Source organism: Mya arenaria, chromosome 16, assembly GCF_026914265.1.
Source record: "Mya arenaria isolate MELC-2E11 chromosome 16, ASM2691426v1".
Classification (NCBI taxonomy): domain Eukaryota; kingdom Metazoa; phylum Mollusca; class Bivalvia; order Myida; family Myidae; genus Mya; species Mya arenaria.
In genome coordinates this window covers 48,110,532-48,130,097 of record NC_069137.1, presented here as the reverse complement: position 1 = coordinate 48,130,097, position 19,566 = coordinate 48,110,532, and the positions used below count along the sequence as shown (strand labels likewise).

General features: G+C 35.4%; 1 protein-coding gene across 1 annotated transcript in view; it reads right to left on the bottom strand.

The window, feature by feature from the left end:
• Positions 1-838: 838 nt before the first annotated feature.
• Positions 839-19,566, bottom strand: part of LOC128221808 (uncharacterized) — a 44,489-nt gene continuing 25,761 nt past the window's right edge. Inside the window, exons 23-33 of the mRNA XM_052930411.1 lie at positions 18,421-18,594; positions 16,693-16,754; positions 15,845-15,945; positions 14,327-14,429; positions 13,799-13,872; positions 13,002-13,152; positions 12,108-12,161; positions 11,109-11,267; positions 8,784-8,912; positions 7,233-7,383; positions 839-5,903 (exon numbers count right to left, since the gene is read on the bottom strand). Of these exons, the coding sequence (XP_052786371.1) occupies positions 5,726-5,903; positions 7,233-7,383; positions 8,784-8,912; positions 11,109-11,267; positions 12,108-12,161; positions 13,002-13,152; positions 13,799-13,872; positions 14,327-14,429; positions 15,845-15,945; positions 16,693-16,754; positions 18,421-18,594 (1,336 nt within the window). The 3' untranslated portion in view covers positions 839-5,725. The remainder of the gene's footprint in view (positions 5,904-7,232; positions 7,384-8,783; positions 8,913-11,108; positions 11,268-12,107; positions 12,162-13,001; positions 13,153-13,798; positions 13,873-14,326; positions 14,430-15,844; positions 15,946-16,692; positions 16,755-18,420; positions 18,595-19,566) is intronic.

Below are 19,566 nucleotides of genomic sequence, written 5' to 3'. Positions count from 1 at the left end.
GTCACCTGGGCGCGATACCTAGTTACTTAAGATGCCCGGTGTAAACCCCAGATACATGAGAAACATTCTTCCTGGGTTTTAACAAGCTTACCCATGTCACCTGGGCGCGATACCTAGTTCCTTAAGGTGCCCGGTGTAAACCCCATATACACCGGGAACTTTTTTTACAAGTGGCATATTGTGGTGTTCATGAGGTAAAATATATTACACTTAATTATAATAATTGTTCTTTTTATAATATGCATTTAAATGATTGTGAAATATACAGTATATAATAAGTTTCTTGAAAAGTGTTCCAAATTGTATGCGAACGCAATGTCAGTTGGAAATGAGGTCGCTGAAATTGTGTCCCAGCCCTGTGCGCACTCACGTTTGATTAAAGGAATGAATTGTGGGGTTGATGGCATTATCGGGGTATGAACGCAATTCGGCTGGTCAAAGTGTGTGGCGTCCGAAGGACTCCACGCGTACTTTGACCAGCCCAATTGCGTTCATATCTTTATAATCCGTTCTTACCCATTCTGTAAATAGAACGACCCAACTTTTACCGGAAACATTTTTTTCAAATGACGTAACAATAACGCGGGAAAGGATCAACCACTTGAAATCACTTTCAAACGTAAATTGAAACAATTATGGCAACAATACATTTAAAATATAATAAATTAACACTTTCTAAAATGTTGATTTACATTTTATGAGACCTTCTGACACAATACAAACAAAAACAAGTTTAATAGTTTGCATGTATATTGTTATGCGTTGAATTGCGATCCGAACATATCCGAAGATGTGGTTTTGGGAATGAGAACAGACTCAAATTTAAAACAACGAAAACTGTGAAATATCATTTTTATTTCATTGATAAATCTATATAAACCAACAGAAAGCATTAAGACAAATGAATTCCAATGATTTTTGCTGTGAAGAATTACACGCGATTTAAACATATCGTTACAGCTAACTAAATATATAATCAGCAAAAGGTGATGCATAAAAAATAATAGTATAAATATGTAAAAACTTACAACACCCAAGAAAAACGTTAAATATTGCACTTTTTTATATTGATCATATGCTTTGAACGAGTCATGGATTATGAGAACAAGTAATTAACTAGTTACATTTTCTATACATAAAAGTAAAACATATCACAATATCAGTTAATCTTGCCTTTTTAAACTAACATAGTCCATTTCGTGCTATCCTGAGAGTTATTAAAGCTGCGTTCTCACAGATTGAACGTTTTGACAACTTTTTTTATGTTTTGTCTTGCATCGAGCCAATTTATGCGAAAATGCATGTAAACCAGTGATGTAAGACTGCTGACAAAATGCAGATTTTCATATTTAAGTTAAAAAAAATGATGTTTTATGCATTTTTCTTAAACCGTTAGTAACGCTTGTAGCCACGAAATATTATTGTTCGAACGGAAATATGAAAATCTGCGATCTGATCTCTTGTCAGCAGTCTTATATTTGCTGATATGTACGCAAAAACTGGCCCATTCCAAGACAAATAATTAAAAAAATGTCAAAACGGTAAATCTGTAAGAGTGCAGCATTAAGCCATAAATCAGAAGACTCGATGAATATTGAAATGAATCTGATAATACAACCATACATTTCATCAAACAAATCGAACATTGCTACGACGAAAATGACTTTTTTATTTGTCCGAATATTTACACATTGTCCGAAATTATGAACTTAAATAATGTTATAAACAAAAGGATTTGAAGCTTATTCCTGGTTTGAGTTCAATTTGCATCCAAGAAAAGACTGAGGTTTATTTTAATGGCATAATGTAAAAGTATTGTACGAGTTATTTATGGCAGTAATAGTGCTTATATTTAACTATGTTAGTGTTTTAAAATTAATTATAACACTGACAATAAAAAATAAAATATTTCACGTTTAAACAATTTTCATAAATAATTGTTCTTTGCTTCAGAAAACTATCTACATTTGTTTCATCCCTGCTCAGCTCCTGAACTTAACAATTCTGGTACCTCCTTCGTCTATTTGGAATTTAGAAATGGTTATTTACAAAACAAAATAATGCATCCCAGTATCAAATCAGTATATACAAGTCCATTAACTTAATAGAGATCATGCAGTCAGCATTCATACGACAAATATCGTTAGATCAAAATATCAGGTAATATTTATGGTGACACAATTTATATTTAATATATTTATATTTAAACAGATATTTTTTTCTAAAGTATATACGCTTTGCCTAAAATAACCAACAACTGCTTTATTTTTAGAATACAACTACTGAATATATTAAATCGAAAAAGCGATCGTACCATACGTGTTTTAACAAGATGGCCCAATTTCCCCTAATATATAAGCATTTTCCATAGTTTCCAAGATGGCCCAATTTCCCCTAATATATAAGCATTTTCCATAGTTTCCAAGATGGCCCAATTTTCCCTAATATATAAGCATTTTCCATAGTTTCCAAGATGGCCCAATTTTCCCTAATATATAAGCATTTTCCATAGTTTCCAAGATGGCCCAATTTCCCCTAATATATAAGCATTTTCCATAGTTTCCAAGATGGCCCAATTTTCCCTAATATATAAGCATTTTCCATAGTTTCCAAGATGGCCCAATTTTCCCTAATATATAAGCATTTTCCATAGTTTCCAAGATGGCCCAATTTCCCCTAATATATAAGCATTTTCCATAGTTTCCAAGATGGCCCAATTTCCCCTAATATATAAGCATTTTCCATAGTTTCCAAGATGGCCCATTTTCCCTAATGTATAAACATTTCCGTAGTTTCAACGATGGCCCAATTTTCCCTAATATATAAGCATTTTCCATAGTTTCCAAGATGGCCCAATTTTCCCTAATATATAAGCATTTTCCATAGTTTCCAAGATGGCCCAATTTCCCCTAATATATAAGCATTTTCCATAGTTTCCAAGATGGCCCAATTTCCCCTAATATATAAGCATTTTCCATAGTTTCCAAGATGGCCCAATTTCCCCTAATATATAAGCATTTTCCATAGTTTCCAAGATGGCCCAATTTCCCCTAATATATAAGCATTTTCCATAGTTTCCAAGATGGCCCAATTTTCCCTAATATATAAGCATTTTCCATAGTTTCCAAGATGGCCCAATTTTCCCTAATATATAAGCATTTTCCATAGTTTCCAAGATGGCCCAATTTTCCCTAATATATAAGCATTTTCCATAGTTTCCAAGATGGCCCAATTTTCCCTAATATATAAGCATTTTCCATAGTTTCCAAGATGGCCCAATTTCCCCTAATATATAAGCATTTTCCATAGTTTCCAAGATGGCCCAATTTCCCCTAATATATAAGCATTTTCCATAGTTTCCAAGATGGCCCAATTTTCCCTAATATATAAGCATTTTCCATAGTTTCCAAGATGGCCCAATTTCCCCTAATATATAAGCATTTTCCATAGTTTCCAAGATGGCCCAATTTCCCCTAATATATAAGCATTTTCCATAGTTTCCAAGATGGCCCATTTTCCCTAATGTATAAACATTTCCGTAGTTTCAACGATGGCCCAATTTTCCCTAATATATAAGCATTTTCCATAGTTTCCAAGATGGCCCAATTTTCCCTAATATATAAGCATTTTCCATAGTTTCCAAGATGGCCCAATTTCCCCTAATATATAAGCATTTTCCATAGTTTCCAAGATGGCCCAATTTCCCCTAATATATAAGCATTTTCCATAGTTTCCAAGATGGCCCAATTTTCCCTAATATATAAGCATTTTCCATAGTTTCCAAGATGGCCCAATTTTCCCTAATATATAAGCATTTTCCATAGTTTCCAAGATGGCCCAATTTTCCCTAATATATAAGCATTTTCCATAGTTTCCAAGATGGCCCAATTTTCCCTAATATATAAGCATTTTCCATAGTTTCCAAGATGGCCCAATTTTCCCTAATATATAAGCATTTTCCATAGTTTCCAAGATGGCCCAATTTCCCCTAATATATAAGCATTTTCCATAGTTTCCAAGATGGCCCAATTTCCCCTAATATATAAGCATTTTCCATAGTTTCCAAGATGGCCCAATTTCCCCTAATATATAAGCATTTTCCATAGTTTCCAAGATGGCCCAATTTCCCCTAATATATAAGCATTTTCCATTGTTTCCAAGATGGCCCAATTTCCCCTAATATATAAGCATTTTCCATAGTTTCCAAGATGGCCCAATTTTCCCTAATGTATAAACATTTCCGTAGTTTCAACGATGGCACCATTTTCGATAGTATATAAACATGTTTTATGATTTCTAAGATGGCACCATTCTCCTGGTAAATAAACATTTTCCATGGTTTTAAGATGGCACCATTTTCCACAGTTACTGTAAATAAACATTTTCAATAGTAACTAAGTTGACCAGATTTTTTTATAAATTCTAAGATGGCCCAATTTTTCCCTAGCATATATACATTTTCCATAGTTTCTAATATGGCAATATTTTCCAAAGTGTATACACTTTTTTCATAGTTTTTAAGATGGTACCATTTTCCCTTGTATGTAAACATTTTTCATAGTAGCTTAGATGGCACCATATTCCCTAACATACAAACATTTTCCATAGTTTCTAAGATGTCACCATTTTCCCTTGTATGTAAACATTTTCCTTTGTTTCTTAGATGGCATCATATCACCTAATATATAAACCTTTTTCGTAGTATCTACGATGGCATTATATTACCTAATATATAAACATTTTCCATAGTTTCTAATATGGCACCATTTTCCATAGTTTCTAATATGGCACAAGTTTCCATAGTTTATAAACATTCTCCATAATTTCTACGATGACACCATTTTCCGTAGTTTATAAACATTTGCCATAATTTCTTAGATGGCATCATATTACCTAATATATAAACATTTTCCATAGTTTCTATATGGCACCATTTTCCATAGTTTATAAACATTTTCCATAATTTCTTAGATGGCATCATTTTACCTAATATATAAACATTTTCCATAGTTTCTATATGGCACCATTTTCCAAAATTTATAAATATTTTCCATAATTTCTTAGATGGCATCATATTACCTAATATATAAACATTTTCCATAGTTTATAAACACCCTCCATAGTTTCTAAGATGGCACCGTTTTTCCTAGTATATAAACATTTGCCATAGTTTCTAAGATGGCCCAATTTTCCCTAATATATAAACATTTTCCATAGTTTCTAAGATGGCACCATTTTCCATAAATTATAAACACTCTCCATAGTTTCTAAGATGACACCGTTTTCCCTAGTATAAAACATTTTCCATAGTTTCTAAGATGGCCCAATTTCCCCTAACATATAAACATTTCTCCTAGTTTCTAAGACGGCACCATTTTCCATAGTATATAAGCATTTTCCATAGTTTCTAAGATGGCAATAGTTTCCATGGTATAAACAAAATGTCCATAGTTTCTAAGATGGCAATATTTTCCATAGTATAAACACATTTTCCGCAGTTTCTAAGATTGCGCCATTTCTCCTAGTGTATAAACATTTTCCATAGTTTTTTTTAAGATTGCACCATTCCATAGTAATAAACATTACCATAGTTTGAAGATGGCACCAATTTTCATTGTATATACAAATGTTCCATAGATTCTTAGATGAACCCATTTTCCATAGTTTCTTAGATGCTCCCATTTTCCATAGTATCTAAGATGCCCACTGTCCATAGTTTCCATGTCTACACCACTTCTACAGGGTCAGCGTCTGCCGCCAACAGGGCGGTCCTCTCCTCTCCGCGGTTTTCTCTTCTCCGCGTTGACCGACCTATCCGCGTATAAGCCATCTGTTTTGCGCGTTTCATCGCGTATTTGGCTTCCAAATCTAGTTTCATTTCTTGATCGGAGACCTTCATGTCACTGAAAAGTTTGATACTTCGATTACAATTGTTTTAACATGACCAAAAATAGTTAGAAACAGGGTGCGTTTTATTTAAAGTATTCCACAGATCTAATGTATTTCTGTATGTTCTTAAGTAAACACAATTGCTTATAATTAAAGAATATTTCAAAATAACTTGCAATAAGGTATTTAATTAAGAATTGATCGCATTTTTTCTTGTGTTTATGCTGTAAGAACGCAGTACGGCACGTGAGCAAACTCCAAGAAGCGCGCTTGGTTATTTGCTCGTTTGCCCTACTGCATACACGCAAGAAAAAAATGCGATCGACACGTATAATGACATTTTAAAAGAAATATTCATTGTGATTAAACATTAGCAGTTTCTTCTGCAATTGAATATTTAATTTTAAATAAGTGTAACAGACACGATACGTTTGTATTAAAGAAAAGCTAATTTTTTAACGTCGTATATCATTGGTTGAATGACGTCACGCTTATCTAATTGGAACGCAATATTGAAATAAACAATGACGTCATAATACCTTGCGTGTTATACAATGTAAACGTCAAGTTTAATATACACAAAAGACTAGGCTCGTTTGATGTGTTATATTGAACAAAGCAAATAATGCGACAATATTTCGCCGTTGTGAAAATCACAAGGCGCACTCAGTTTATGACGTAAGCGGTCCATATAATATTTTTGGCGATGTCCGGATCGGCCAAAAATATGATTTGGACCGCTGACGTCATCCCCCGAAGGTGAATGGACCTCGGCTAATATGTACTGTAAGGAAACTAACATTCTCCCACCTCAGATAAGTAGATCCAAAACATTAACCATGCTATATTTTTTTTGTCTTGCCCACGGCCAAAGATAAAACAAGTAGTCGTATGGGACTCCTTAAAAATGGTCATCACATTGTAATTACCTCCCTCATAGAAGCTTTGTCTTGTGGCAATATTTAGAATGCTATTTAATTATTTCTCGCTTCAAATATCACCATAAAAAGTGTTCACACACCTTTCACGAAATAATTCTTCACTCTCCTCAGAACTACTTTAAGACCGACTTGACTATTACCACAATCTGAATCACAGCGCGCATATCCATGACAACCACGAATAACAACATATTCTTACGCATTTTTTCTCACTACGCACAAAAGAGTTCCAGCAAAAAATACATTTTTTCTTAATTTTGTTTAACTGAGGTGGGAGGAAAAGCACCTACCATAGCCGCTCGTGTAAGATAGGTTCATCCCCACCCTCACGCAGGGTTGGGATGAACCTATCTCACACTCTCGGCCATGGAAGATACTTATACTCTTACTATCGAATCCTACCTTTCATTGAATGCCCAGGCCGTGTTGTATTTATCGCTTACGCTGTAAGGCGCCCGACCAAGGAAATGTGTCAGTGTGCCTATACGATGCAGTATCATTGCCAGGAACTGTATTACGAGTACGAATGAAAACAAAACCAAAACCACCAAACCTGCAAAAAAGCAAGTTTAAGAGTAAAAAGAGCACGTTATTGCTTGATGACAACGCTCGTAGAAAACGGGGCATAACTCAACCGCTCTTAAAACGAGAGTTATGAACCATGCAACAAATTTCGATAGTGTATGTCATTAAGCTAGTTACCTGGGGCCGTATTCAATAAGCATCTAGGTGAATATTTTCAACTTAGTGAGAATTTCGTAATTTTTGACAACGATTATTTTAAATACCCTCCTCTTTTTATCAGATTTATTCATATGCATATATTTTGCAGACCATTTTCTTGCTTTTTTCATATTTTTGGTGTACATACATTGTTCGTTTTCTTTAAATTCAAATTAGAAAAAGGCTTTTATTCACTAAATTAAAATTGTTACTAAGATACTTATTAAATACGGCCCAAGGCATGAAAAAACATAACCACGTAAAGGAAGAAGAAGAACATTAACAGCCCTACATTCAATATATCAAGGGTGCTACGTTTAATTAAAAACCAAAGCTAAATACTTTCAGAGTCGAAACCTTACTCACCAACAGGGCTACTCCCCGCCATACTGAACAGCTCCTGTTGGTTTTGAAACCTAATTGTCGAACAAGGTACCTCCCCGACACAGTGAGTAACTCCCCTTGGTTTTGAAACCTTTCTCACCGAAAAGGTTTCTTCCCGCCACACTGAGTAGCTCTCCTTGGTTTTAAACAGGGTTACTCCCCGCCTAACTGAGTAGCTCCCCTTAGTTTTGAACCCTTACTCACCAACCGGTTACTCCCCGCCACACCGAGTAGCTCCCCTTAGTTTTGAACCCTTACTCCCCAACCGGTTACTCCCCACCACACAGAGTAGCTCCCCTTAGTTTTGAACCCTTACTCACCAACCGGTTACTCCCCGCCACACCGAGTAGCTCCCCTTAGTTTTGAACCCTTACTCCCCAACCGGTTACTCCCCACCACACTGAGTAGCTCTGCTTAGTTTTGGACCCTTACTCCCCAACCGGTTACTCCCCGCCACACCGAGTAGCTCCCCTTAGTTTTGAACCCTTACTCCCCAACCGGTTACTCCCCACCACACCGAGTAGCTCCCCTTAGTTTTGAACCCTTACTCCCCAACCGGTTACTCCCCACCATACTGAGTAACTCCCCATGGTTTTTAATCCTTACTTACCGACAGGATTACTCCCCGCCACACTGAGTAACTCCCCATGTTTTTTAATCCTTACTTACCGACAGGATTACTCCCCGCCACACTGAGTAACTCCCCATGGTTTTTAATCCTTACTTACCGACAGGATTACTCCCCGCCACACTGAGTAACTCCCCATGTTTTTTAATCCTTACTTACCGACAGGATTACTCCCCGCCACACTGAGTAGCTCCCCATGGTTTTTAATCCTTACTTACCGACAGGATTACTCCCCGCCACACTGAGTAGCTCCCCTTGGTTTGCTAACGTGTAGATTAGGACCATCCAGAGAGCGTTCGAGACAGCAAACACCATCAACCAAGCGTTACGTAGGTCACCCAGCTTCGCTGTTAACAGAAATGATAGAGAAGTTGCACTATTCGTACTTGTACGTGTATGTGCGTACTACGTTTTGGTGCACTACGTCATCAGGTTTCGTGTACATTGTACAAGTTCAATATGGAATATACACAGCCAAGTGGGAAATGATTGCCGCGAGTAGCTGGGACCATCCAAGAACAGATAAAACAGTAATTTTGCAAACAACGTTTATACTCAACTTCAAATTGTGCGTGTACGTGTAACTACAGTACAAGCACACGTACGTCGTATTTCGCAACCTTGTTATTATCCTTAATATGTCATTTTTAAAAAAAATGAACATGTTGTGAAACAAACGTATATTATAATAGTTATCCCAGAATAAAAGCCAGTTTACGAAACATTGGATTCCATAAGGGTTTCGAAATGTGTAAATGTATTGTTTTCAATGACTATACCAAGAACGTAGCACCCACTATTTATTGATAAAAACAATCTAATAATATCATGCAAATTTATATAACGTGTGTTTGTTGTCTCTTTGATTTGAGTGTGCTAAAGTAGCAAAGGACAAATTAATGTTCTGGTTACTGGGATCGCCCATGCAGTTTGTTAAAATTGACTATGTTAAATAGAAAAATAAAACACTGCTATTGTTCGTTGTTGTTTCATCTTTAAAAAGGCACACATTAACGACCAAAATATTTTGTTTTTATTCTTCAATTTATTTTTAATGCCCGATTAAAACACGTGTTAGTGACTGAAGCTGCAATTAGGCTTCTCCGGAGACTCTATTTGACTGTAGAATATTTACTTTTGCAAAGTCATTTGAAAATCCACGAGGGTCGAATATAACCTCCCGGCTAAAATTTCACTACCATAAACTCTTTGATAATAACATCATAAACTGTCGTCATCATTTCAACATTTCTAAAAGATACGCTTGTACGTGTAATGACGTGGCGTCTGCATAGAATACCACGGCCATATTGAAACAAAGTACAATACTTTGCCAAACCTGGTATGTTTTGACTACAGATTTATAAATTGCATATAAAAGGAACAGCGTGAAAGAGTTTTTGGCATCAAATCATAGATATTTTTCACGAAAAAAGTGTTTTAAAAGTATCAATGACCTTGAATACACCTTACACCATGGGGTCGACATTCTATTTGCGTAACCTCACGCTGTGACGTCATATTGTTTGTTTACGTCATATTTACTATGAGACTCAATTCTGCTTGTCGTTGTCCAAGGTACACATACTATCTATGGGTGTGGGGGAGGGGAGTTTCAATAAAGGTGTGGGGGAGGGGAGTTTCAATAAAGGTGTGGGGGAGGGGAGTTTCAATAAAGGATTTTAGTCGTAAACATGGCAATATAACGACTTTTATTTCAATGTTTGATATGTCCTTTATATAATACAACGACTTTTATTTATTGTTTGTTATGTCCTTTATATAATACAACGACTTTTATTTATTGTTTGATATGTCCTTTATATAATACAACGACTTTTATTTATTGTTTGATATGTCCTTTATATAATACAACGACTTTTATTTCATGTTTGACGTGTCCTTTATATAATACAACGACTTTTATTTCATGTTTGATATGTCCTTTATATGATACAACGACTTTTATTTCATGTTTGACGTGTCCTTTATATAATACAACGACTTTTATTTCATGTTTGACATGTCCTTTATATGATACAACGACTTTTATTTCATGTTTGACATGTCCTTTATATAATACATTAAGACGAAACATGTTTCCTCCTTATTGACTAAATCATTTAGAAACTGTACATTTATTCACCAGAATTATGTCTGTTTAAAATGATAGAGAGATTTTCATTGTAGCGAAATTTGTATATGAATGTAGCAAAGTACGGGAAGAGATCATGAAGAGGTTGATTTCCTAAAATTGTACTTGTCTCATGACAATATATTAAACGCTTCAATAATATCACACTACTAGTTTACTCTTGAAATTACATTGCTAGTGTTGTAATTTCCTTTGTGATATGATTTGCTGTCATCATGGATAAACATGTTATAATTATGTATATATAAAACAAATTTGTCTGTATTTAGGGCTGACGGCCTTTTATTACAATTAGACATTTGTATTCGTATTTCGAATGATGGCTAAATTTCTCAAGACTCGTCCCAACCCGTGTAATAAATGGATCTAGGGTAAACTGCATATTTACCTTTAAGATCCTCTTCCAATCCATATGCGGTGGACTGGGGAAGAAGACAGATGTTCCTCAGATTGTCCCAAAAGTCATATTCATCTCTGTTAATAGATCTGAGCTTGTGAATGGTCGGTTTGCTCAACCTTTCGCGAACATCGATTATTTTTCGTTCGGCTGTAATGTAAAAACATACATTTTAGGAATGCGAATAACAAAAAATGCGAATTTGGGATGCCCTGCGTGTTAATTCTCTACTTACTTGCCCTTGTTTTATGGCCCAGGCTGGTAAGAACGATGCAGCTAATCGGATTACATGTTATTTATAACTGGCCAATGGAGGGGATGAAGTCAATAATGTATGACCATACGATTGAGTTTAGTTGAATATTGAATACCTCAACTGATGTGTTAATTCCAAGCTTACTTGCCCCTGTTTTAGGGCTCAGATGCCACAACTGAAAGCCATTTTTCCTGTGTAGTATTTAATAACAAATTACCATTAAGGGCTGTGATCAATGTAAAAGGATTGCTTGGAGCGGTTATACATTGACTGTTCAAAACTCATTGACCCGAGATCAGATTAGTTAGAAGAAGATTTTTTTTCAAGGAAATATAAAACACAATATATTTGAAACCTGAAGTATTAAGTGTGAGCTGAATTATCAGGCATTTTAATTAGTATTTGCTATTTTTCTATTGGATAAAATATTATGCATGACGGGCCGCATAAGAAAGCTGATTTTGAAATGTATTTTATAGACACTTGAAATTCGTCTGAGCACAAAGGTGTTTTCACAATAGTGCAGTCACATTAAGAGTTATCGCTCTTATACAATATTTTTTATGCTTATATTTTGGACTGCATATACTGTGTTTAGGCATCAAGTTTATAGGAAGGAATATCAAAATAAAATCATAATAAGGACTTGGTTTGGACATTAAAAGCTAAGGTGGACAGTCCGGGTAGTATCTCCGTACCCCATATCAACACAGCAGAGCGATCGAGTTACTTACTTGCGGTTGGATTTCTCAGCTTGCTTATAGCATACAGCAATCTTTTGATGTGACCTTAAGAAAAGAGATTTTATTTAAATTAAAGTATCCTTTTGTATTAAAAAAACTACACGTTTGATCTCTACAGTTAATGATACAATCGACCAAAAAAAATATCATAGTCTTATATATAATATCATATGCAATTCAAACATATATCTAAAAAAAAAAATGTTATTCTTTTCTACACTTGTTTTGATGCGTTGCTTATACATGTAATTGATATTTATTATCGATATTCAATTAATTTGTAAGATAATAAATCTTCTGTTCTGTTCAAATACTTAAGTAGGTTTTTTCATTAGAATTATTTTTCCTTGATTTTCTAACGAGAACTTTTTATTAACACATTCTATGAGGAAAAAAAACCCATAACATATAAGACGTTCGAAATTTTAAATCGTACTATTTTATGTTGTAAAATAAGTTGTGATTGAGATTTGACTTATGTATTTTGGTGAATTATGGCCAAATGCACTTAAAGCTGCACTCTCACAGATTGAACGTTTTGAGAACTTTTTTTATTTTTTGTCTTGGAACGAGCCATTTTTTTGTGAAAATCCAGTAAAACCAGTTAAATAAGACTGCTGACAATAAATCAGGTCGCAGATATTTATATTTAAGTTCAAAAATTGATGTTTTATGCATTTTTCTTAAACCGTGAGTAAAGGTTTAGGCCATAAAACATTCATTTTCGAACGGAAATATGCAAATCTATGATCTGATTACTTTTCAGCAATCTTATATCATTGGTTTGCAGATATATACGCAAAAATTTGCTCTTTCCAAGACAAAAAATTAAAAAGTTGTAAAAATGGTAAAAATGTGAGAGTGCAGCTTTAAGTATCATCCTACCGATCTTCTTGATTTTTAGGTCGTTCTCGATGTCAGCCCTGGTGAAGGACTTTAATATCTCCATATCTTTCGATGTTTTGATCTGTTCCCTCTTAAAGTTTTTCTTGTAGATTCCAAGTCCTATATTATCAAGCCATTCTTCAACGTCTTTCTAAAAATACAGTGTTATACATTATTACAGTCGAACCCCGTGTGCTCGAACTCGCTTGGCTCGATTTTCTCGTTGGCTCGAATTTAACGTAAAGGAGCGATTTATGAATACTGTAACTAAGCACTCCCAATTTGCTCCAGTTCCCCGAGGCTCAATGTATTATCGCTGGTTTCTAGAATTTCGAGCTAACGATGTTCGACTATACAGCGAAAACTACAGGAACAGGTCAAGTCGTTTCTATATACAAATTTATGTTTTCGATAACCTTTCTTTAATCATAAATACTCGGCTGTAGATGAGATTATATATTTTTCAATGAATAGTTATCTTAAATTAAATTGGCATAATGTTGTTGACGTTGTGGTATTGTTCTTGTTGCTATTTACAATTGGTCACGCGAATAGAAAACGACAAAGCTATCTGATTGGTAAAAAGAGGTCACGTGGATAGAAAACGACACAGCTATCTGATTGGTTAAAAGAGATAACGTGGATAGAAAACGACAAAACTGTCTGACTGGTTAAAAGAGATAACGTGGATAGAAAAAGACAAAACTGTCTGATTGGTTTAAAGAGGTCACGTGGATAGAAAACTAAAAAGCTATCTGATTGGTTCAAAATGGTCACGTGGAATAAAAACGACTCACCGGTACAAATGCCTGAATTTCATAGGATGGAAGGCACTTGACATTTTCCATCAAAAAACGTTTTAAACCAGTTCCTGGGAGAAAAGAGAAGTATGTTTTTAAAGATTCATTCTTACTCTCAAATAAGCGGTACCACATTTCATACAATTGTTTTAATTTACCGAAAAGGATAATTTCACATCGAAAACAATGGTTCTTATGAAAATTACCGATTTTAATTTGCAAGACAGGTTTAGAAAACACGGTACTTCTATCTTATGAGACGATAGTTGATCTCTGTAAATCTTTTAGGACCCACCAGTTATTTAATATTTGTTCGTTTACAGCTTTTAAACACATGGTTAAAACCTAGTAATAAGTTATATATTCTTCGTTAATGCACTGTTTAGTCAGAAGTTTATCACTCAAAAATTATTTTTGTTATACATGACTATGTATTGAATTTAAATATGAGTGCCACTAATCATTTTTATACCAAATATGACTGATAAGCAAATGAGTAGTCAGTAATATGAAAACAATACTTACTTTTTACACCGACATCTTTTAATTCCTTTTCTGTCATTCTGCTGATGAATATTGTATTTTCAAATCCATGCTCCTTAAACTTCTTCACCAATTCCTGTTGCGCCTAAAAGAGATGAAAATAACCTTTTTCGTTTAAATATGTAAACAATGAATCAAAAACATATACAGTCAAATCTGGTTGGCTCGAACTAGCTTGGCTCGATTTTTTCGTTGGCTCGAACTAAATGTGAATGACCGATTTCTTATATTAGAAGTAAGCATTCCCGCTCCGCTCGAATTTCCTAGGCTCGAGTTTCTTCGCCGGTACCTGGGAGATTGAGCAAACCAGGTTCGACTTTAGATGTATGTAGCAAGCTCTATGTCAGCTGTGTATGCTCATATCTAGAACGATGTTTCGGTTAATGAACAATTTTAATAGTCGGTGAGTAATCTCCTTTCAAAATATAGCAAACTTATACGAAAATGAAAAACATGATTAAGCATATTACATTACTGACAATTGGCGTGGTTCGACAGTAATTGTAAAAATAATAGAAGCCAATAAGTAGTTTAAGATAAGCAGGAATATGGTCACCAATGTGTAAGCGTAAGGATGTGAGATAACGTACATTGAGCTAGCCCAGTAAGAGGCGTTTGTACTCATAGTGGATTGTCCAATCCGTACCTTAAACGCACCGCACAAATAAAAGTGAAGGTAGCAATATTCTTCAATTCTTTGAACTGACTGATGCATGCTTATTTGTTCATGGGTTAGCTTAAACCAAAATGGAGTTTAACACGAGCACAAAAACGATCTTTGATGTGTGTGTTTTTTCGATATGGATCTCCGAGATGTCATCATTTAAATGGTTGCAAACTTGTTCTCTTGGGTTCATCTCCGAAAGGTGACCCGGTTGTTTATTTGAGTTTATCAAGGTCTTCCGCGCCTATAGGCTGCATTATGGCTTGACCCCGCCGTGACGCCATCACGACTTAAATTGAGTTTAAATGCCATAAGTAGCATGAGATAGAAGTGGCAGCTATTCGCAGTCAAATCCAGACCTTACAAGACTTCAAGAAACAGAGATACAAGAGATCCGGGGGCGACACCCTAGCTCGTTGACTTCAAGAAACAGAGATACAAGAGTTCCGGGTGCGATACCCTAGCTCGTTGACTTCAAGAAACAGAGATACAAGAGATCCGGGTGCGATACCCTAGCTCGTTGAGAGGGTCTTGGTTCTTTTTCGTGCTCAGTGTAAAGCACGGATACACGGGAAACAAAATTCATTGGTTGAGCCAATACTAAGTACACCATTTTCCCAGTGCTACTCTTTAAATGCCGAGCGCTAGGCAATAAGCTACCGGTAGTATATTTTAACGTCTTTCGGTTTGAGGCGGCCGGTGTTTGAACCTCCGACCGCCCGCACCCGTAAAAGAAGTACCACTACCACAGGGCTATAGGGGCGGAAACATACCCTAAAGATATCATACAAAATAGTAATGTTAAGGTTATAACATTCGGAAATCTATCAACTGACTTGGGTATCCCTGGTTTCTCTGGGAAGCCATTCCTCAACTTTCAGTACTTTGTCTTCAATATCATCCTCGTCGTCGTCTTCAAAATCTTCGTTAGGATCTCCTAAACAACAACAATAATACGAAAATAGGCCTTTGCTTGGCTCAAAATACTGAGTTCGTATCTTAAAATCTTAGTTTAATCCTTCTTTAAGTGACCCCCCCCCCCCCCCCCCAGCCGTGTATTGTACACATCCTCTGTGCATTTCTATAATAAAAACCTCCAAAACTGCACAGCAGGATACTCAGATCAGAGATCTGATAAAAGGGATCAAGGCAAGTTGATTAAAGCCAATACGCAGAGGTTGTGTATTGTTCACATATTGGGAGGAGGGTCACATACAGAAGGCTTAAACTTGGCGATTAGGAACAGAAGTATTGAAACAAAAAAAGCTAGATAAGATACAACCATTGATAATCTTAAAGAATAATTGAAACATGGCCGCTTTACTAAATTGTTTATTGTCAATTGTTATATTAAAGTATATACTTCTATACATTGAAAAATATTTCTTCAAATACAAATACAAAAGCCATGTACAACTGTACTATATATTTTAGAAATATTTCCAAAGTTGATCACAAGCTCGTCAAAACAATTTATACAGTCAAAACTCGCCTTGACGAAGCCGTTAGAACCTTGGGAAATACAAAATTACTACACAACATATCTAACTAAACCCAAAGTAGTACAACAAGTTCGATATAACCAAACATCGAGATAACAGAGTTCGGCATAGCGAGTTTCGACTATATAACTCGTTTCATCGAAAATGTTCGTGCCATATGAAAACACTTTATTGAATCTTACCGCCTTCGTTCGCTTCTTCGTGGATGTCACCAAGGCCTCCAATAGTGCTCCTCATAGACGCTCTATAAATATGAGAATATATGTTGTAGTTTTAATTGTTTAGTTTAAACTTATTTATTTTACAACGATTGTGAAACAAGTCATTACAACATTATAATGATCACTCTCGTGAATACGATTTTACGCGAGAGTGTGGTCTTGTGTTGTGGGGGAAACCGGAGAACCCGGAGAAAACCCACTTGTCCGGCTCGGTGCCCACAAAGGAACAGGCCGGGAATCCAACCCGGCTCGCCTAGGTGAGAAGCGAGTGCGCTAGCCTGCCCACTGTTGTAGCTTTCTCAAAGATATACTTTACAATTGACACTATCCCAGTTTATTTTATAGAAAAACAAACATGATATTCATTTTGCATGACCCGTTCTGACGTCAGGTTTTTGTTTTCATTGCATCACTCTGATTGGACAAGTGCAACGCCATAATTATCTGCCGTATATTTTCAAAGGCAATGTACGCCGATTACATAATTATTATCAAACTGTAATATATTACATCTAAAATAGTCAAAACGGGCATAGAATTATATAAATAAAAGGATTGATATGTATTTTTCGAGCGTTAATTAGGGATTGATACTTGTCTATCATGCGTCATTGTTGAATGAAAGCGATTTTAAAGGAGAATCTATCCAGGCCAATGTTTCTTTTTTCTTTTTTCGCGTTCATCAGGAATTTATCAAGATTGTCAAGCTCGTGTTTTACATATGCTTAACCCAGGTCTTTCTTGCAAAACGCCGCCTATAGAGGTCACAAAAGGTCGACCGGTTTATGCAAACATGAACGCACATTTTATGGTACAGAAAATAAAGAAGAATGTAAATATTGCAGTATGAATTCACTACACGGGCCGACTATAATTTTCTTTTTCTTTTTTTCTTAAAAAAAAACACTACCGAAAATGCATATAAAGGCACACAACATTAGTCATCGCTTATTGTTGAACAAATTACAGCATAAAAATTAGAATTTATTGTTTTGTATTAACCTTAATAATGCGCTTTTAACAAGAAACATATATCGTCGTTCACTTAAAGCTGCACTCTCACAGATTTAACGTTTTGACACATTTTTTTTTTGTCTTGGAACGAGCCAATATTTGCGAAAATCTATGGAAAGACTGCTGACAAAAAAATTAGATCGCAGGTTTTTATATTTAAGTTCAAAAAATGATGTTTTATGCATTTTTGTTAAACTGTTAGTTACGGTTGAAGCCTTAAACATTAATTTTCGAACGGATATATGAAAATCTGCGATCTGACCTTTTGTCAGCAATCTTATATCATTGGTTTTCAGATAGTAAGGCAATACTTTGCTTTTTCCAAGACAGTTTTTTTTTAAAAGTTGTAAAAATGGTAAATCTTTGGGAGCGCAGCTTTAAAGAGACTGATTTCCAATTCACTCTATTTGGTGATACCATCGAGGCACGGTCAGTGCAGCACCGTGAGACCGGCGAAAATACGTCGAGCCTCGGCAAAATCGAGCCAAACGGGAATGTTTACATTCAGTACGAATAAATCAATCTTAACATCTAGGTCAAGACAACGAATAATTCGAGCCAAGCGAATTCGAGCCAAGCAAATTCGAGCCAAAGGGTTCGACTGTATTTGGTGACTGAATTTCTCTTAATTCTCTTACAATTGTAGCCCAGTGTTTCTTAGACTATACATCGTACCTAAAATCGAAGGAATGGAGAGATGTGAGCTGCTCCTCGTCTGCCATTGACTGGAATTCCTTTGGCGCCGTTTGCCCATCCAATGACATTGTTCTCATAGGCGTCGTCTTAGCTTGCGGAGCCTCGGTTTGTGTGCTTGAAGTCGCAGAAGTTAATGGCTTTTTAAAACAGCAGCTGTAAAATTGAATTCATTCTGAGGCACAAAACACAGATGCATAAGTTTCGTTTATAATTAAAGTATTAATTGACATAAAGGAGTAAGTAACACTCTCAGCTATATCGAAGCAATTATTATTTGATTTGAACCCTAGACCTCCCTCTTAGAGGTACTGGGTTCGACCCCTAACTGTGGAACATTGTCCTGGCCTCTCAAGATCAATATATCAGCTTTCAGCTCTCTACATAAGTATTAACTTGACTAGATGAGCTGCGAAAAACAGGAATGAAACTACATTTTGTAATTGTTATTTGTTAAATGGTCAGTTATTGCATTGCAACAAGTATATATATATATATAATATATGCTTTCCGGTGACTAATAGGGAATTATAAGTAGAATAATTATGATCGAACCGTGAAATAACAATTTGGCCTTCCCTCGTAAAATCAAAATCAGCGCGCACAGGGCTAGGTGACAAATCCAAAGACGTTTTTTTCAAACAAAGTCATGGCGATACACATAAAACAAACATATACAAACACAAACAAGTGTCGTATTATCATAATAGAGAATAAAAGATAAAGTAAGTTGTGAAGAAACAGTTCAATCTCCAGGGTCGAGCTTTCTTTTAAATTTCATTCTTATAAATATCTAGTTACATTAAATAGACGAAATAAACTATGAAATACTTTAATATATTTCCAGAAGATGTATTATCTCGTCAATTAGATCTTAGTCAATTATAAAGTGTACAATACAACATAGTGTAATACTCATCAATGATATTGAATAAATAAAACAAGTAGTATTGGCTCCCCTTGTTTAAGACCGAACACATTGGAGTGTTCTTATATCCAGTAGAACATTGAAATAATACAAACTAAACGTTGTTATAAGTACGTTTGATAATGCCAGTCATTGATTACTTTAATTTATAACTCATTCCTATAAAGTATAAACGGTATCAAACGCTTGGTGATATTCAA